This window comes from Saccoglossus kowalevskii, chromosome 1, assembly GCF_978046115.1.
Source record: "Saccoglossus kowalevskii chromosome 1, keSacKowa6.1, whole genome shotgun sequence".
In the NCBI taxonomy this organism is placed as follows: Eukaryota; Metazoa; Hemichordata; class Enteropneusta; family Harrimaniidae; genus Saccoglossus; species Saccoglossus kowalevskii.
Genome location: NC_140641.1, coordinates 17,346,202 through 17,368,501, shown reverse-complemented (window position 1 = coordinate 17,368,501; position 22,300 = coordinate 17,346,202). Strand labels below are relative to the sequence as shown.

The following is a 22,300-nucleotide window of genomic DNA, read 5'->3' as shown; positions in this document are numbered from 1 at the left end:
TTCGCTCCCACAAATCTTTGTTCAATATCGGAATTATTAACACTCGTCAGAAATAACATGAGCAACTGTGGTATAACGATAATCGCGATTAACTAGGGAAAATGCGATTGATTTAAAATCATTGCAAATGGTAAATGTTATACTGGGGGCAAGAGGGATAGCTGGTAAAAATAGGTTTTTACACTTTACAGATAAAGCAAATTCCTAATTACATTTTTTATAATATTTTTGATAATTTGTATCTAAGAATCAAAATTGGAAATTGCGTACGAATTACGACATTTAATTTGGAAAATGCTTTATACGCTTACAAAAAATAATATCTTTGTACAAATTACGGACGAATAAAATAGCTGATTACATTTTACACCTTGCCCATGTCTACAAATTTACGTGTTTTTTTTTTTAATTTATTTAAATTACATTATTACGAAAATAAAAACAATTGATTACAGCTTACGAAAATACCCCTCTATACTTACTCAGACACGCGAGAAAGATCAAATGAAAATCGGGGGTACTAGTACACAAATTTGATTTTCCTATTACGGTAAGTCGCACTCTGACAGCCATTTTTTAATTAAAAAGTGGTCAAAATAAATATAAGCTAGATTCATAAATCAGAAACTAGTTTGGCTGCCCTAAATACCTATATCGTAACACTGGGCTATCACAACATCGATGTGGCACTTTTAACGGGAAGTCAGATTTACGTGCCAGTTAAATGTCAATTGCCATCTCATGCACGCACATACACCTGCCCACTATTAGTCTGGATACCGGCATGGAACTGGTAGTCGGGACACTACAGTAGCCTAATATATAAGACCAAAGTGCAAACATTCCACCTGAACATTTTACAGAATTTTAAAACTATATTTAATTACAAACTTTTTGTGGTACTAGTAGTGGGAGCACTGTTTTAAAGGGCAGTATTCGTTACAGCACGTCGTGTTCGATATGGGTCCCATGGGACGTTTGACGTTTGCGATGTGAAATGCATTTTTTGCAAGGAATTCGGACGCGCGCCACGACAAAAGCCCTTTAACCGGTATCGTTATACTGCATCCATGGCAACTGATGATTGAACTTTAACACTAATAACATGACCCGTAATCTGCGATAGTAAATTGCACACTGGGTCAATCGATCTGGTCATTATTTTTTTTCAAAAAGTCACTTGACTTCAATGTTAACTTGAGGACGCAGTTGACCTAAAACTGCCGTTGAATGTTCATCAAAATTGACATATTTTACTAAGTTTGTGTGCGTAAATCTTTCGGGTTGCTCTGTAGAGACGAAAATACAGTAGTTCCGCTGAGTTTTATCGCCGAGCTCGGCGGGAATCAGCTATTATTTTCATGCGTTTGCATCGTTTATTCAACAGTTTGATTCAAGCCGTGGTTTAGAATGTCAATGATGTCACTGCCAGTGGGACATCGATGTAATGATATCGCACTCGCTTTTATATTTGAAGAAAAACATGGTAGGAGTTGAAAGTGGGCTCCACATTACAGATATATGCATGTCGAATGAATCTAGTTATATCAGTCATTATATTGAATCATTGTTGTCGCATTTCTACCTGTTTGTTGTTTGTAGCAGTCCCCACAAAAATCCTGATATTAGTGTCTAACACTGTAAAACGGAACTCATTACATCAGCAAGTCCCCAAAAGGTAATTGGGTGTTTTTTTTTTAGTAGGACATCTTTTGCTACAACGAGCGTTTAAACCAGGAAAACGAATCATGAATATTTCGTTTTGTTTCAAGTACTAAGTACTTTGGTTGCGACATCAAAATATGAGCGCAATTCATGTCGGGCAGCTGAAACTGGAACCGAAGTGAAACAACAATAAAATGAAGTATAAGTGTATTTGATCAAAGGTATTCCCTACATTATGAACAGCTAATATTTAATGTAGGGGTACGTGCGGCTCGTGTATTTGTGGGTCACCCGCGTCATCGGAACCGTGACCCTTCAACACAGCTACTTCTAGCTATAAATATTGTTAAAATCTTAATACTGAATTTCTGATAAACTACGAAATCAATTCTAATATTATTATTGAGGTTTTTTAGTTGAATCTTAGAACAGGTTTGGTCCAAATGCCGTGAATAAACTTGCCAAACCATTATATAATATTCTTTTTTCCCCCGTTCAGTTGTAACATTTGCTAAAAGAAATATATATAGAATAATTGAGTTGATTGAGTGTTCTTACCGCTAGTAATATTGATCATGGTCAAATCTGAGTTGAGGGTCACAGTGAAGATTAAACACGAAGAACGGCTTGCCGTCAGCGTCAATGTGGATTCAATACAGTCAGTGAACTGGCGGGAGTGAACGCTCGTCTCAATTCTATATGAGAACGTCCAATAATGTTACACACGCCCTTGGAATTATTCGTAGTCTACCTATTGCATCACAGGTAATCTGGACTTAAGCCGGTGGAATGAGTTCTCATTTTAGAACAGCGCTAGAATACACGTAGCCGGTAAAAGGTTTCAATCTGGCACATACTAACGTAGGTGAAATGTGCGAGTGACGTATTCAAAGTTTAGTTAATCATTTACCTAGGTTTGGTGATTAAGCGCTGTGTGTACGGGTTAGTCTGCACGCATGTCATTCGAGTACAGTGCGAATAGATATCATTGAGTATTATGTTAGCCAACATTGTGCCTGTTTAGTCCAATCATGAAGCTCCTTGGTCCCACCTAGTTATTGGGACATCGAAATTAGGAGTTTTTGGAATGAGATGGACTAAACTGTTACCAAACGAGTTTGTTGTGTGTACGTGTGGTTAAATCAGATCATTATTTTAGCTTCAACCGCTGTCCTCTCAATGGTTTTAACATGCAGCGCATCAGAAGCTGATCTCGGCGATTCACAATCAGAAACGTATGAAAGAGCACGACGGTCACCCTGGACAACAGAATCAAAGAAATTTAGACACAACTACGTTTACTAGGAAAAGAAATGCACGACAACCAAAAGTTGAATCGTTGTATAGATATTGAGTGTGTCTTGTATAACTAGGGACAATATACATTTAAAAAAAATCTCATATGCGCAGCCCTCATGTTGCATGTTAAATTCATGAAAATAAATATGTATTTGTTTTACATGCGTTCTATGGGAAAGTGTGTTGGGCTAGTGAAAGAATCCACTTCATATTACCTAATAAGGACTGGTTAAAATAAAATAAAATGAGTTTCCTTATCGAGTTCTTGGCTTTAAAGGGGAACTAAATAGAGCCTATTTTGGTGTTTGTATTTATCAAGTTATGTATATTGATTATAAATTTGAAAAAAAAAAATAAAAAAAAATGATTATCTTCAGAGTTATGATGATTTAAATATGAGAAACCATAAACCTGCGAAGGACTTCCGTTTGCGCCATCTTGCCATAAAAAACGCCCTCATGAGGTATAAACAGGTAAGGTAACAAAGCATGATGACGAAATAGTATCTGATTAAATATAAGCAACTTAGGAAGCCATAGCTGGCTGGACTGGTGAATTGACTTCTAGTCTAGGTTGTTTTGACTTTTACGTTAATGTTATTTACAAGCATATCAACATACAAACATTATGGATGCGCGATTGATCGAGACAGGCATTTTGTTTTGATTTTTGTCTAACTGTCTAATAAATGCTGTTTCCAGTACTGCACTGTGCGGCGTGCAAGTTATTCAAAGTATGGATGCTGGAGTATGCAATCTTGAGTTCGTAGGGTGGTGGTGGAAACATTTTCGTCCATGTATTCACGGGGCTGCACTGGCAAATCATGGGACAAGTGTCACAGGAACACCAAGCAGATTGTTCACAGACTTCCGTGTAATTTGAAATAAAACTTTCCTCCGAACAAGGGGCATCGTCGACGATATACTCTCATCACTCACACTGGACTGATCTGAATCGTTACAGTATACCGTACTTCCCTGATCATAAGCCCGGAGGCATGAACACGTAAAGGAAAAGTAGGGGATGAGCTTGTACTCGAGGACCAACTCAGAAAAAATGATTTTGTTTTGGGGTTAAACACTGTAACCATCTTGCAAACAACGAAAAATTATCCAAAAAAATATTCGTTCACCACGCCGGGCTCGGGAAAATAATACTTATTTTTGAAAAAAAAATGTGTCATTGATTTGAACGATACTTACAATGAAGAAACAAACATGTTCATAAAAAGCACACACATTTTATTACAATACGATTCACATACCGTCTGAATTTACGGTGAAATAATAGGTAGGGTCTTTGAGGAAACAGTGGACGAAGGCATTTATCATTATCTTCGTTTTGGTATTTTTTTCGATCGTACGCAAACTCTCGACGCAAAACAATTTTCCACCATGAGGTTTTTCAGCACGATTTGACTTGGAACAACTTCCTTTGACATAACAGGTCATGTCTTTCATTAACCAATCAAAATGATGTGTCGTAATGATGACATTTTCCGATTATTGACGATGATTTTTTAGCGCAATGCGGAAGTGAATTACCGCAATGTTAAAATGCGATCTGTAGCACTGATTGCAACGAAAAAACGATAATTTTTCCCCTAAAAACTGGCGATTCGCAATTTCCGAAATATAAACGACGGTTAATAGTAACCGTGGGTAAACTGAGTGTGGAGGAAGAATTTAAACACCTTTCTCGGTCGCCATCATGTCTCATCGTTCAAACCCCTAGTCTCAAAGTAAACCATGCCCAATAACCAGGTACACGCCTTGACGATCAAACTTTTGGCTTTTCGAAGGCTACTACTCAAAGAAATATGGATTACTCCAGAATTGCAACATCGATGTTCATCCTGAGTAAATGACAGAATAGAAACGATGCGAATCACGTTGTGTACGTTCGCCATGCACTCTGAACTTGAAATTAATGCGAGTTTTCTCATAAAACTAAAAGCATGAACCAAACTAACATGCCAATCACGATTATTATGAAATGAAACACACCTTTTACATGCATATTTTAAAGAATATCGTCGACGCCCAGTAAAAACACTCTGGGCTTATAATCGTGAATGCCCTCAACTCGATAAATACCAAGTAAAAATATGGAACGCCGTCACTGTCTTATGTGGTTGTCACTAAGTATATGGCGACATTGCTGCATTATATCACGAGTTGCTTTTAATATATGATGAAAATACGTTTATATATGGTGTCGTTTGACCAATATATGGCGACATTGCTTCTATATATGATGGTGTGTTTTTAATATATGATGACAAAACGTTTATATATGGTGACGTTTGACCAATATATGGCGACATTGTTTCAATATATGATGGTGTGTTTTCAATATACGATGACAAAACGTTTATATATGGTGTCGTTTGACCAATATATGGTGACATTGCTTCTATATATGATGGTGTGTTTTCAATATATGATGACAAAACGTTTATATATGGTGTCGTTTGACCAATATATGGTGACATTGCTTCTATATATGATGGTGTGTTTTCAATATATGATGACATTACGTTTATATATGGTGTCGTTTGACCAATATATGGTGACACTGCTTCTGTATATGATGGTGTGTTTTCAATATACGATGACAAAACGTTTATATATGGTGTTGTTTGACCAATATATGGTGACATTGCTTCTATATATGATGGTGTGTTTTTAATATATGGTGGCGCTCTTTTCTTATACAGTGACGTTAGTTTTATATACAGTGCGCATGCTTCAACATATGTTCACGAGACGTCAATATACGAAGGTGAAATGTCAATATATGATGGGGTGCGCACTTCAATATATGAAGGATATCCCAGAATGCAGCGCCCCTGCTTCGCGCATGCGTGTGCTATTATTAACAGCGGACCATGATGGAGGGAATACTAGAGAAACTTGGTTTAGGAAATTTATCTCAACGGTTTTCCGACGAAAGAATAGAACCTTCTACTGTATTAGCCATAACGGATGGTGAACTTGTTCGTCTAGGCATAACTACGATTGGGGATAGGATACGTATTCGAGAGATGTGCAAGCCGAATCATGAAAGTGGAAATGACAGTGCCGATACCGGTGAGTCAAATACGCCGCACATGAGTTTGGCAAGACGTGTTTCACATGAAAGAAACATGTTGTTTAGGCCTGGTACCAGTAGTAGGACATCGAATTCAGGTCGTAGGACATCTCGAAAAAGAAATCATCCAGCTGAAACTACCCGTCCGAGAACATGGACGGCTAACTTGTTTTGCTTAGCGAATAGAAATACAACGACTGTTCCTTCACAAAGTGAACGAGCCGAACTTCATAAAGCAGGTCTTGGCGCCAAGAAAATTCAGTTTTTTGCCGCTGACGACGAAGAAACTGTAATGCAGAGATTGACAGACGACGATAAAGGTTTTCCTCAGTTACGTTGTTGCGGTGGATTTGAGTTATTACATTGTGTGTCTGGTTCTAGATTACTGACACTCATTTCCTGTCCATGGACCGTGAGTGACTTGAAGGCCAGTTTGGGACCCCAATCTAAGATCTACCTGCGTCCAATACAGACAAATCTGGACACTAAATCCGCTGCACCAGTAACAATATCCACTCTTCAAGAAATATGCAAAGGATGCAAAAAAAGTTTCTTGGTTCGAGAATTACGATCACACCTGTGGGAGTGTACTGCTGTTTTTGATGTAAGTGAAGATGACATGCCTTCTGAAAAAAATACACCCAATATTGAAACCACTGAATCAAGCCACAACATGGATATATCTACAGCCAACATCGCTTTGGAACAAAGAAGTAGCTCTGGAAGTAGTAATGTTTCTTTGGAAGTTTCTGGTGAAATTGAAAATAATCCACCTTTGGTGAGTATTTTTTGAACATAGTTTTTTATTTAAAAAATATTTCTGTGTCAGGTGCAGCATAGAAAATAGAAAATTATCCAAAATTAAATAAACTAAACAGGTGTGAAAGACCAACGACCAATTATACCAATCGCTATGTTAACAAACATCATTCCACAATAAAACAAACACAACCAATTAACAAAGTAACAAACTACATTGGGGTACTTCTGTGACATATTAGGCTAGGTTCATTCAAGGTCAATCCATTGCTTATAAATTGTACATTCTCTGCTGTTCTTGTATTGTTTTTTACGTTCACTTGTATCATTATGGATAATTTGGAACTGGGATTGGTTCCTGTCTTTTGAGCCAGAATATTCCAACAGTGAAGTCTCACTACCAGCAGCTTCAAACTAATGAAATACTTATGACCAGAGCTGCTTGTATACTAATTAACTCATTAACCTAACAGTACATGGCATATTGCTTCTTCGACACCTAGTACAGGCAATAGCATACAAATCAACACTCACTGTTTTTAAACAACTTAAAATTTATTTCATTCTGGGCTAATCGTTGTTGGTTAACACATAGAAGAGTTCAAGTTTTCCTGCAGGGGATTCCCCTTTGTCTCATTGTCATATACATGTACATTACACACGACACAGCCCAACTGCAAATTTGTTTATGACTTTCAACAACAAAATATGGATATTTATCACAGTAAACAATAACAAATCATAAGATGCATAACAGCTATAATTTTGAAAATCCATCAAAACTCATTTCTATTTCTGGAATTAACACAATATATATTTTACTATCATGCATTTTGTACACAGCATCTGATCTTGTGTGAAATGATTTTCACAAACTATGTAATTTTGGCTGTAAGATTTTGGTTTGTACCAATATTAGAAATTCAATTCTTATGGAGACTTTGTTTTTTTTACTTCAGACAAGGTAACATTAAAAAAAAAAAATTCCCAAATTCAGATCACAATTATTTTTGCAACCGTAATAATTACAGACAGTATAATTCCAAAAGTTTCGCATGAATTGTGACTCTGATTACTTTTATATCTGCGCATGTGTGTGTCCGGACCTGTATCTTACACATGGCTAGACCGATTATGTTCAAACTTCACACACACATCATACATAATATTATGCATATGCACATCAATTTGTTTCACGATCTGATTCAAGATGGCCAAATGGCGTCCATTTTTGTGCTGAAAAATCATCAAAATCAAGAATTCAAACTTGGTACATATGTTGAACATTATGGGACCTCGATGTATATCATTTTATTCTTGAATTTGGATTCAAAATGGCTGGCTGAATGCAGTTCTGGAGCCGTATTTCTGACATGATTTGACTAATTACGTTAAAATTTTATATATTTACTATACATCATGTTATAGATATATAGATGTATTCAAAATGGCAGACCAGTGGCTTTTTTTTTCTGTATTAGTATTTGCTATAGGCCTGAGGCTTTTTTTTTGACTCCTGAGTGCAAAGAACACAATGGGAGTCTTTTGTGTTTACCCTGTCTGTGTGCATCTTTTCTACCGATGTCTCAAGAACCGCTGGTTTGATTTCAATGAAACTTGCTACATAGCTGCTCTGGGACAATGCACCTGATTAATTTTGGGTAAAAATCATGTGCATATTAATTTCCCTTTTTCCATAATAATTAGTAAATTTTTGACTTTGTCACTCATACATTGTATCTCAAGTACTAATCATCACATTTTAATGAAACTTGGTACATAGATGCTCTGTGACATTACACAGACCTTATTAGTTTCACATTAGAATCTGTGCATAGTAATTGCCTCATTTGCAGTCAATCTATATTGTTTGGGGTTTATATGTATATGTATTCATAATAATTATCTAATTTGCATAATTACTTTCCACATATTTTTTTAAGAATTAATCATCACATTATAATGAAATTTGGTACATTTGTGCCTCTGAACAATACACAGACCTAATAAGTTTTGGCTTGAAATCTATGCACAATAATTGCTTAATTTGCATAATAATTACCCAATTTTTCTACCTACATGTCAAAATCAATTGTTGTATTTTAATAAGACTTGGTTTTCAATGACTTTACTCATTCATTACTCACTAGTTATGATTATTTTCAGTCTGATGAAGAAACTAAACCTCCATCCAACTCTGTGGATATAGCAGTAACTGTAACCTTTGACTATTGCGAAAAAAACAATATTTCAGACCCAGTAGAAATATTGAAATATTTTCAAAGTCAAATGGTGACTGGAAGGAAATTGGACATTGATGATTCAAGTGAAGTCTTAGAAGGCCAAACCAATTTCATAATGGTTGACAGATTTGAAATTTTAAGTACTGGAATGGATGAAATTGCCTTACTCAACAACCTGAGATTGACATTAGAAGTAGAATTCTATGGTGAGGTAGGTTCTGGTGACAACAGCATCTCATCTCAAGTGTATAAAAAGCCTTTGCTGAGTTGTATATAACTATATATAACTGAACTGGTTTATTGCTTCTTAAAATTCACTATTGTAACCTATAGCTAGAATGTTATCAGTTACTATATCTACAATTACAGGAAGCCCATGATTTTGGTGGTCCAAGGAAAGAATTCTTTACAGAAGTATTGAGGGAAATAAATGATAAATATTTTGAAAATGGTTTAAAGCTTCACCTTGCAGATGACTATGAGGTTGTTGGTATCATAATGGGTAAGTTCATTGGATTTACATTAACTTGTGAATGAAAATACATGGCATGATTCAGTTATACTAGCCATCTCTGAGTAGATGCATATTAAAAATGTACAACTCATTGTCTTACATTTTCCTCAAAAAATAGGTTGATGGTGTCAGAAATAAAATATTAAACTTCTATGGTTCTTTATATTGATACCAATTTTTATACTTATTCAAAAAAACAATTTTAATAAAATAATTACCATATATCATTCTTCATTTGTGCAATTGACCAATATTTTGCCTCTCTTTTTATAGGACTTAGTACATTGCAAAATGGTAGAATACCACAGTTCATGAAAGAAGAGGTTCGACAAGAACTTTTTGAAAGTACCATGCCATCACTTTGTATTAAAAAGCTCAGAATTGGTTTTGATAAACTTGGCATATGCAAGGTATGTATGGGCATTGTTGTAAGAATGCAGATTTTAAATCTCAAATCACTAAAAACAACGTTTTAGCTTAAACTTTGTCATGGGTTACGCCCAGTTACAGCATTTTACCAGCGAACAACTTCCTTGTTTTTGAGAAGTTACAAGTATTGATTATTATTACTCAGTTATGAAATGCAAGTAAAACTCAACTTAGTTTCATCGTAAGCGAATGTTGTAGATTGAATGCTGAGAACTGATATCCGATTGACCTGAAACTGTCTTTTGACTTCAAAGGCCTAGCCATTTATCAACTAGTGACCTGACGACCAAAATAGGTCCACTGTGTTTGTATGGTGTCTTCAGCAAGACAAGGTATCAGTGCTGTTAATTTAAAGAAGTCAAAAATAGCATTTTTTCACCAAAAATCACAAAGATATTCACTAAAAATAGAGAAGTGATCATATTGTCACAAAATGAACAATTCAAATAGAGGTCAACATACCACTTGTCAAAGCATTTAAGCTGGTAGTTTAAATAAAATAGCCATTTAAAAAAAATAGTTGATGGATACAGAACGACAGAATTAGTTACATGATTTATTTTTCCCACTCAAAGCGTGGTTTAATTCTGCTTTCTAAACATTTCATTCATGTATTCCTGTATTGATTATTAACGACTGATTATGCAAACATGTGATACGCTTTGTCTCATCAATGTCAATGATGTCGGCCATTAATTTAAAAGTGATGGTGAATTTATTGAATTTTTTTCTCAATTTTATTCAAGCAGTCTCTTTTGAACGGTCAATTTTGACTTCAACAATTTCAGAAAAAATCTAGGTTTTGTGCATTGTCATGTTTTTTGCTTTCAACTTTTAAATGCAACACAAACAAAGTTCTCTCAATAAGCTAGCCAGTGTTAGCACGTTTGTTTAGTTTAATGCGTTAACATCAGAATTAATAAATGTCTTTAACAGGTTGACAATAAAAGTCAAGTTTAAATCAGTTGAGATGGAATATCTATATACACCGGTAGTTACAGACAACCTGTCAGTTGTCAGAGTTGTACCTTCTACTCAGAAACGCTTTGTGGAGAACACTGGGTGTTCAGCAAATTGTACATATTTACATATTACATGTTGAATAACTTTTTTTCAGAAATGTCAGTTATTTTATTTTTTAAATATTCCTTCTTTGATTTTATTGTAGCTTTGTAAGAAGCTGCCACAGTTTATGTATTTGTTTGTACCAAATGAAAATAGCATTTTGACCTTTCGGAAACTAAAGTTTCTCTTAAAGCCTGACTTCAGTCCTGAGGGATCAAACAGCCGCAAGTATGAAAATGAAGTTTATGCAGTCTTCATTGCATACCTGAGAGAAGTAGCAGGCAAGTGGATTGAATTTTTATAAATCTTTGCATACATGTTCTAGTATGTCAAATGATGATTGCATATTAAGAAATATAATATTCAGATTGTGTAAATCATATTAGAATAGACTGATAGCTTAGTTGTTTTAACAAACAAATGCAGTTCCAGGTAACTGAAGTGGGCCTGAACTTAATGCATTGGTTTGGCTTTTGCTTGCCAAAAACTGTTTCAATTGTTGAGCCGTTTTTTGACTCCCGTGTGCGAAGCACAAAAAGGGAGTCTTTGCAGTTAGTGTGTGTGTGTGTGTGTGTGTGTGTGTGTGTCCATCTGTTCCACTGATATCTCAAGAACCATACATCAGTTTTTGATGAAACTTGATGCATAGATGCTCTGGGCCAATGCGCAGATTTGATTAGGTTTTGGTGAACATCCATGCATATTAATTACCTAATTTGCATGATAATTACTGTAAAATGACTTATTTTCACTGGGTTAAAATTTCGCTGATTTACCATATCAGGCATATTCAGTGGGTTTTAAATTCACGGGTTCGTCATTTAGATAATGTGTTCTATGCTAAATTTTACATATTCACTGGGTTTTAATTTAGCGCAATTTCCAGTCAGCGAAATAAGCAAAACTAAAACCCAGTGAAAAATTAATCCTTTTACAGTAGCTGATTTTTAGCTGTTCTAAAGAACCACTCATTGGATTTTGATAAAACTTGGCACACAGATGCTCCAAACTAATGCGCAGATTTTATTAGTTTTGGGTAAAAATCTGTGCAATATTAATTACCTAATTTGCATAATTAATTAATTTTCAGCTTTTGATATATCAAGTAGTAATCATCATATTTCAATGAGACTTGCTACATAGATCTTCTTGGATTATGCAGACACCTGATTAGTTTTAATTGGATATTAATTACCTAATTTGCATAATGTTCCACTGATATATAAAGAACCACAAATTGGATTTTAATGAAACTTTTAAAGAGAACTATGCAGAAACCCAATTAGTTTTTGGTAAATATTTATGCTTTAATCACCTAATTAACATAATTAATAATAATAATTAATAATTAATTAACACTGATATCTCAATTACTGATCATCACATTTGAATAAAATTTTCTACATAAATGCTCTAGGACAATAGACAGGTCTGATTAATTTTGATTAATATTAATTCTCTAATTAGCATAATAATTCATAATTTTTTTGTTCTGTTCTGTTCATATTAGTTACCTGATTTACATAATTAGTTTTCAGCTTTTCCATCAATATCTCATGTACAAGTAATTTTGAATTAATTTTTAATGTGTCTTCAATACTCTCAGCACACGGGAGTTCTTTCTAAGCTTTCTTTGATTTCATTTTGTGACAATACTCTAATTTTGATGATATTTTTGTGCTTTTATGTAAAAAATACTATTTCTGACTCAATTGCTGTAGTATTTTATATGTAGGCACCTAAAAGGAGCATTTCTGATTTTATTAGTCTCTGTTCGGACGAAGTCTGAAAAGGGGGACTTATAATTCGGTCTCAGTCCGTCCGTCCATAGTCATATTTCAGAATCCTTTGGACCGATTCCGTTCGTTCTTAGCATGTGTCTAGTACTTTATGTGGAACATGCAGTGGTTTAGCGAATTGATTCGAAATGGCCGACTGGCAGCCATCTTGTTTTTTGAAAATGTTGTATTTTGGACATGCTTTGTCAGTTTTCATTCAAATTTGGTACATAGATTATACATGTTAGGATACATGTCCAATTTCTTTTGCAATTGGATCAAAGATGGCCGACTGGCAGGCATCTTGTTTTGTTTCATTCAAATTTGTTTCAAAATCGGATTAAGGATGGCCAATTGACAGCCATCTGACTTTTTGGCCTTACTACTATATTTCCAAGATTTATGTGCCATTTTCATTCGTATTTGGCACATACATCATACACATGTCACTTTGTTTCATAATCAGATCAAAGATTTATTTGAATCCATGTTACTGTATCTCTGTCACCCATGTATCATTTTCATTGATATTTAGCATGTCATAAATGGATACATGTACATGTCAATTCAATTTGCAATTTGATCAAATTTGGTCGACCGGCAACCATCTTGTTTGATTAAAATGTCACTTTTTCTTTGCTATGTCTTAAACCGGAGGGGTCTTCACGCAACACATGTTCGAATTTGATGTAAATAAACCATCTGTTGTAAACGTCACTTGGGATTCAAGTTTCAAGGACAAGCTTGCGAAAACCCCTCCACTTTAATATGACGAGCACAAAAAGAACTTTAAAAAATTTAATGGGGACTGTGTCATTTTCAATTACTTGTTAATTTTGTGGCAATATCTTCAATAATTTAATTTTGATACTTTCAACAATTTCTCAAAAAAACTGTTGCTGATTGCTTTGATTCGTATAAGTACATTCCTTGAATTGACCAGCATCAGATGTGTTCATTTTGTGACAATATCTTTAATTACATACAGGCTGCTTGTTTATTTGCTACTTCGCTACAGGACCAATAATATTTAGAACTCTACTTCATCAATTCTGTAGTGTAGTGTAGTGTGGTGTAGGGTGGTGTGGTCTGGTGTAGGGTGGTGTGGTCTGGTCTGGTGTGGTGTAGGGTGGTGTGGTGTGGTGTAGGGTGGTGTGGTGTTCCGGTTGTGTGGTGTAGTGTAGTGTGGGGTATGGTATGGTGTGGTGTGGTGTGGTGTAGGGTGGTGTGGTGTAGTGTGGTGTAGGGTGGTGTGGTGTTGGGTGGTGTGGTGTTCGGGTTGTGTGGTGTAGTGTAGTGTGGTGTAGTGTGGTGTATGGTCTGGTGTGGTGTGGTGTAGGGTGGTGTTGTGTGCGGTGCAGATACATAATTCTTGACAATGTAAAATTGACCCCAATACATCATTCTATTTCTTAATTTATTGTAGGTGGTAGAAGATCGGGGATTACATTGAACCACATTCTGAAGTTTGTTACATGTGACTACCATGAGCCAATTTTAGGATATAGAGAAGGTCCTTCATTATCGTTCTATGAAAAGCCAAAAGATGCATTATTCTTTCCTACTGCAAACACCTGTATTAATATGCTGAAGCTCCCAAGAGCATGTCTTGATCAACAACTTCCAGAAAAAAAAATACTGTTGGGCCTGTATGATGAAGCCTTTTTAAACCATTTTTTTGGAAATATATAAAATGTTGCTTCTTTTAATTTACTTTTTCCCAGCATGATATACTATGACTACATTAATCACTTTTTAGCTCCGCTGTCGACTTTGTCAAGCGGGGCTTATCATATGAGTAATTTTCCGTCGTCCGCGTCAACTTTTAGCTCCGCTATCGACAAAGTTGACACAGCTGTTCATATTACTGATTGTCCGTCGTCATCAACTTTACAACCTCAACTTCTTCTTCAAAACCGCAAGTTAGAATGTTTTTTAATTTGATATGCTAGTACCTTTGATGGTTCTTTCTCAGATTTGTTCAGTTCATGTCAAAATCTCATTTTTGGTGAATATTTTTGGGAAAAAGTAAACTTTTCGACTTCTTGTAAAAAACCAATTACTTTGATATTACATATATAGGTACTACATGTGTACCTCTCTCAGATTTGTTCATTTCATGATGATATCTTAAATTCTCTAACTTTGATGAATATTTTTGTCATTTTTGGTGAAAAGTGATATTTTTGAATTCTTGTTGAAAACAGTCCGATTGCTTTGATACTATACATATTGTTCATTTTCTAATGATATCTTCAGTTCTTTAATTGAAATGTTCATTGCTAACAGCGGGGCTATCTCAGCCGTCAAGCTGCTTGCTTTTTTTACAAAAAGAAATAATTGTTTTTTTTAGTCCTATTAGCGTGATCGCGAAAACTAACCTGACCGCTAAAAAAATCCCGACTGGACGCATCTGCGGGTATTTGACTGATATTAATTATTCATGATGTCAATGATTATTCATGAGTGGGTGTGTGAAAGTAAACGTGTCCTTTTAAAGGTTGATTCGATTCGATTGCAGAGATGGATGCTCGTCAACATCTTTTAATTAGCATAATCACTGGAGTGATTCCGCTCCGGTTTTCATTCCAACGCAGGGGGTCGCCTGCAGATGCATCCAGTCGGGATTACTTTCGCAGTCGCGTTAGTTTTCGTGATCGTGTTAAAAAGGCTGAATTGACAATTAATTATATTTTTTTTGTAAAACAAAAAAGTCCAGAGTATAGTTTCTTATTCCCGGTTTCTAGCATTTTCTCAGAAATTATGCAGCAGATATCGATGAAACTTTGCAGGTTGATGAATAAGTCTCTGCCGAATGTGCACATAATTTTTTTTGCCAGATCTGAAAATCCTAAATGGGTCTTTTTCATGATTTTTATTCAAAATTACCTATCCCAACACCACTGAGCATGCTCAGAAAAATTAATTAGCTTAGATTGTAATGCCAGGGTTTTTAGTGATGTCATGACCTTGATCTGAATCAGTGACAGATGGGTCGTACCATTACCAATCTCTGGAAACTGTAGAGGGGTGTAATGGTTACATTTTGAGGTGATTTATAGTGGTGATACAGAAACAAACCAAGGTCCTGGTAATATACAAAGACCTGAATTAACAAAAAAGTCAAGTTATTATTAAAGGTACATCAAGGTTTACTCAGATTTATGAATGCAGTTTTTTGAGCATGTATGAGACATAGTTTGGTTGCACTTTGGTTGTACTCTGAGATTTTGGACATGGGTCAATGGAAGTTGTTTGGAGAGGTTCCATGTATTATTTCAACATGAGTATTTTATAATTAAATGACGAGAACTGAAATTCATGTTTTGTTTTCTTTTCTTGTGAAACTTTACAGTGGTTTTGACTCCCGTGAAGCACACAATGGAAGTCTTTGCGGTTAGTCTGTATGTGTATGTGTGTGTGTGTGTGTGTGTGTGTGTCCGTCCATTCCACTGATATCTCAAGAACCGCATGTTGGTTTTCAATGAAACTTGGTACATAGATGCTCTGAGCTAATGCGCAATTCTGAATAGGTTTTGGTTGAACCTGATTTGCCATTCTCCGTCACAGAGACTATGGGTCTTTTATCGCTAAGCTAGGAAGTCGCCAATGAACGTCCCACTAGTCTCTGCCACAAGCTTATTTAAATACTAATGACCGGACCTACTTTTTGCTTTGCCATGAGTGCATTCGCGTCTCTCCCTGGGGGTGCCCAAGCGACGTGACAGGGAGTAGATGTATTTGCTGTTGCTATGTGAGCGAAACTTGTATAAAATGTATACATTTATTTTGAAATCACGCCCACTAGCATTTTATGTTTGAGAAAATTATCTAAACACCTTTTTACACATCGATTTTGTAGTTTGTTATCTTTTTCCCAAAGTTGCCCAGTTGTCACGTCACATAGCAGTAGAACGAAAACTGGGCAGGCCCGAGCCGCCCGCGTTACCTCGAGGCAACAACGCGAACGCACCTACGATTTGAACTGACTATTCACATCTACGTCTACTACCGCATGATTTACTTTTCATTTAACATTTTGAAAAAAATTAACCACTGAATGTAAAAATGTTTGATATATTTATTTAAAATAACACGCATTTTTTTTCAACAGAAGCTTAGGATATAAGAAACAAGTTTTAAAAAAAAACGCGGAATACCAACAATTTTGGTGTAAAATGTTGCCTGTGGCAGAGTCTAGTTGCGGCTCTCTGTGGCTCCCTAGGTCACGAAGACTCTGCAAGCGAGAGTGCTGATTTGCATGATAATTAGCTAATTTTTAACTGTTCCACTGATATCTAAAAGGCCATTCTTTGGATTTTGATGAAACTTGGCACATAGATGCTCTGGACTAATGCACAGATTTGATTAGTTTTTGGTAAAAATTCATGCATATAATTCTCCTAATTTGCATAATGATTAGTAAATTTTCGGCTCTTCCTCTTATGTCTCTGGTACTAATCATCACATTTCAATGGAACTTAGGACAATGCACAGACAGATATGTGAAATATTAATTACCTAATTTTGCATAATTAATCAATTTTCGGCTTTTGATATTTCAAGTACTATTACTTCATTTCGTTTCAATGAAACTTGGTACATAGATGATCTAGAACATCGCAGAGACCTGATTAATTTTGGTAAAACTGCATATTAATCAACTAATTTGCATAATTAGTTAGTTTTCGGATTTTCACTGATATTGCAAGTACTAATTGTCCCGTTTCAATGAATCTTGGTACATAGATGTTCAAGGACAATGCACAGACCTGATTAGTTTTGGGTTAAAATCAGATCATATTAACCTAATTTGCATAATAATTCATATTTGTTGGTTCTAATCACATTTCAATAAAACTTCGTACATAGATGGTCTAATTAGTTTTAGGTTTGTACACATCAATAATAATTACCTAATTTGCATAATAATTTACTTTTCAGCTTTCTGCTAATTCAGTCAGGATTACTCATCACATTATAATTAAATTTTGTACATGTGAGTTCTGAAACTATATACAGACCTGAATCTATATTGATTATCTATTAGCCTATTTCTGATATCTAAAAAACTCAGATTTAAATTGAAATTGTCAAGAGGTGCTCTGGAAACAATTAGACTAAAAACCATGGATGAAAATTTTGATAATGTGAATCACATTGTTTTCATGTCGTGCATCTCAAATAGCAGACAAATCTTAGTTGCCACACTTCTGGTTTGAAAAGCAAATTTTTAATTAATTTTAATGTGTCTCCAATACTTTCAGCACACGGGAGTTCTTTCTAAGCTTCCTTTGATTGTGTTATGGCATATGTATAATGATTGTTACTATGTTTAAATAGTGGTATTCAATGTTTACTTTGTTGCAGTGAATAAGTAACAATGGTTACTGTATTTAGATAGAGATGTTCTACGACTACTATTTAAAAATTATTGTGACATTTTTTATATTGGTTACTGTGTTATGATGAATATGTAACAATAGTTACTATGTTTAGATAAAGATGTTTAATTGTGACATTTTTTACATTGGTTACTTTGTTATGATGAATATGTAACAATAGTTACTATGTTTGGATAAAGATGTTTAATTGTGACATATATTACACTGGTTACTGTGTTATGATGAATATGTGATAATGGTTATTATGTTTAGATAAAGATGTTTAATGATTCAGTTACTTTGTTATGTAACTTTAACAAAACAATATTTCTTGAACTTGGTAATTGAGAAGGACTGCAATTACTTGGTTACAGTATCATGAATAAAGAATGCATTGAGAATTCCCACTCTGTATTTAGTATGTCTATCACTAGCAGTGATTCACAATTAATGGGCTGCTTGTGGCTATTCCTACTTTGTGAAACAGAGGGACACGCCAAAATGGATATTTAACACTTTTGCATCAATATTGACTGATTGTCCATATTAAATCATATCTCAAAACAACTTTGTGCTAATCCATCTCTTGGTGTACTGCTTGAATGAAATGCCCATCTCCAAGAAATAGCTATGGACACATTTGTAGTTTAACGATTTTGGACAAAATGGCAGTAAATTCGTCAAATTTGATTGAAATAACAAAACTCACTGTATTATGTGTGAGTATTGTGTGCAAATTTTTCAACTGAATCTGACAATATTTATGTGATAAATCGGAATTGACATGAATAAAATCAAAATGACCACCAGTCATCAGTTTTTGTTCAAATCTGAAAAAAAATTGACATGCACCTGTAACCCAATTTGCATAATCAGTTTGAATGAAATTGTTCAATATCTGAGAAACTGCTTTTAAATGTCAGAATTTAGCATATTTTAGGTCCAAAATGGCCGCCAGTTGATCATATTATATAAAACTGTAATGAAAATTGACGTGCATATGTATGTCCCAATACATTATCAAGTTTGAACGAGATCAGTCGAATGTCAAAGAAATGGCCCCAGACAGATGAAGTCCTAATTAATAGTTCAGGGACTAACAATACAAATTATTTTAATCACTATTCCTGTAATTATTTTTAATGCATTTAAGTATATGTCTATATCGTAGTTGACAAAAGACAGTGTACAAGGGAGCCTTGCATATTTTCCATTTATGTTTTTGAGGAGGCACTGTCAATCACACAAGCTATTTTTGTTTACTGTACTAATAATCATGATTATGAGTAAAAGCATTTCAGGAAGCTCATATCAGAGAAACACTACAGTGTATTTATTGACTGTGTGGCACATCAACATGCATATGGTTATTAATTATGTCTCTTGCTTTTACATACAAATCAATACCATAACAATCAGAAGTTGATGTCTGAGGTACATGTGTGGTCAACTCCTGTAAGCAATGCTCACTAAATTCATGTGATAGAGAGTCCACTACTGGTCTTGTATCACCTTCAGAGGCTCCATCAACCATTCCTTCAACACCATACTCCTCTATTAAACTACCAGATAGCTCAATCCCCATGGGGTTGTGTAACTGCCCTCCTATCCAGAGGCGTAGAGGTGAGGATCTTGTGGTCCGCATTCTGTGTTGTGACCAAGCATTTTTCCAGGTATTCAATTTCTCATTGATTCTTGGCTTGAAGATATAGTGAAGAGCAATTATATGAATTTTGCTCAAGGGATCTAAGAGACCTTGATCTTCCATAAAATAGAACAGTTGGTGATACAAACTCAATACGCCATCGAACACATCTCTCCAAAGTCTTTCAATACGCTGATTATGGACACTTTTGCCAGTGATCATGCTTCCACGTTCTGGTCCTCTTTGTGCAATCATATAGTCTGCTATCAGAATATTTTCCATTCCCATGTCACTGCGTACTCTACTAGGAACACCATACATATCGACAGCAGTTTTGAAACATTGTAAAAGTGTAGTTGATGTATTATTATCTGTGCAGTCCAACATGACGGGTAAACGACTGAATCCATCGATTCCACCAACTATGATGAAATTCCATCGAATCAGTTTATGGTTTGTATCTACATGCCATAGATGATTGGGTCCTTTAACATTGTATATTCTCCTTTGTAACCTTCCCCGTTTCCTTCCCTCAACTCCAATCTCATCGATTCTATGGATGCTGTCTCTCAGTCTCATTCTTTGGACTTTAATGCTGTATTTTTTGACAAGCATATGTTTTAGCATATTCTCTCCACAATATGGATACTCTGTTGTTAATTCTTTGACATTGATATCAAGGTGGTCATCGGAGATCTCGGTAAAATCCATCTTCGATAGTTTGAATTGACTCATCCTACGGTAAATAGTACTTTCAGATACACTTAAAAGTGAAGCTATTTCTCGAATAAGGAAACCCTCATCTACGAGATTCTTTAGTACAGTTTTCGGGATGTCAAATTGTAGAGCTCCACAAGTTTGCACTTTACGCGGTGCTTCACTTCCAAAGATACTGCATACAGACCGCAGAGACATCATGTCAGTACGATTACTTACACCAAGAAATTCCATTTCATGTACAGAGAGCTTGGGAACTAGATTTGGCGTTATTTTCTCATTTTCAAATCTGCCGATCAAGTTGTTCAAATTCAGCCGGTTTAAAACATCTGCCATCGATTCCATGATGAACCTATCTTCTAAAAATTCAATATGGATGCCAATTAAACGAGCATGCGCAAATGTTATTATGGGAAAATTGAACGAAAATTCGTAGTTGTGGTACACATACAATAAAATATGCATCAGATAATCCATCATATATAGAAGCAATGTCACCATGTATTGGTCAAACGACACCATATATAAACGTGGTGTCATCATATATTGTAAACACACCATCATATATAGAAGCAATGTCACCATATATTGGTCAAACGACACCATATATAAACGTAATGTCATCATATATTGTAAACACACCATCATATATAGAAGCAATGTCACCATATATTGGTCAAACGACACCATATATAAACGTAATGTCATAATATATATTGAAAACACACCATCATATATAGAAGCAATGTCACCATATATTGGTCAAACGACACCATATATAAACGTAATGTCATCATATATTGTAAACACACCATCATATATAGAAGCAATGTCACCATATATTGGTCAAACGACACCATATATAAACGTAATGTCATCATATATTGAAAACACTCCATCATATATAGAAGCAATGTCACCATATATTGGTCAAACGACACCATATATAAACGTAATGTCATCATATATTGTAAACACACCATCATATATAGAAGCAATGTCACCATATATTGGTCAAACGACACCATATATAAACGTAATGTCATCATATATTGAAAACACACCATCATATATAGAAGCAATGTCACCATATATTGGTCAAACGACACCATATATAAACGTGTTGTCATCATATATTGAAAACACACCATTATATATAGAAGCAATGTCACCATATATTGGTCAAACGACACCATATATAAACGTGGTGTCATCATATATTGAATACACACCATCATATATAGAAGCAATGTCACCATATATTGGTCAAACGACACCATATATAAACGTTTTGTCATCATATATTGAAAACACACCATCATATATAGAAGCAATGTCACCATATATTGGTCAAACGACACCATATATAAACGTATTGTCATCATATATTGAAAACACATAATCATATATAGAAGCAATGTCACCATATATTGGTCAAACGACACCATATATATACGTTTTGTCATCATATATTAAAAACACACCATCATATATAGAAGCAACGTCACCATATATTGGTCAAACGACACCATATATAAACGTTTTGTCATCATATATTAAAAGCAAGTCGTTATATAGTGCAGCAATGTCGTCATATACTTAATGACAAACACATAAGACAGTGACGGCGTTCCATATAAAAACATAGGGATGGGCTTCATACTCGGGAGGGGCTTACGATCGGGGAAGTACGGTACTTTAACGCAACT

At 35.1% G+C, this 22,300-nt stretch overlaps 1 protein-coding gene and 1 long non-coding RNA gene across 4 annotated transcripts in view; one reads left to right on the top strand and one right to left on the bottom strand.

Annotated features, from left to right (window-relative positions):
• LOC144352350 (uncharacterized) overlaps positions 1–22,300 on the bottom strand; it is a 30,479-nt gene that overhangs the window by 2,017 nt on the left and 6,162 nt on the right. Inside the window, exon 1 of one of the 3 annotated variants that reach the window (XR_013420580.1) lies at positions 2,224–2,337. The exons of the other annotated variants lie outside the window; for them this stretch is intronic. This is a non-coding gene — a long non-coding RNA (uncharacterized LOC144352350). Of the gene's footprint in view, positions 1–2,223; positions 2,338–22,300 lie in introns of those variants that run through there. 3 annotated transcript variants of the gene reach the window in all.
• Positions 5,858–14,537, top strand: LOC146750397 (uncharacterized). Its single transcript, XM_085502773.1, has 6 exons — positions 5,858–6,835; positions 8,983–9,270; positions 9,429–9,561; positions 9,847–9,983; positions 11,171–11,348; positions 14,272–14,537. The coding sequence occupies exons 1-6, from the start codon at positions 5,858–5,860 to the stop codon at positions 14,535–14,537; spliced, it is 1,980 nt and encodes a 659-aa protein (XP_085358899.1).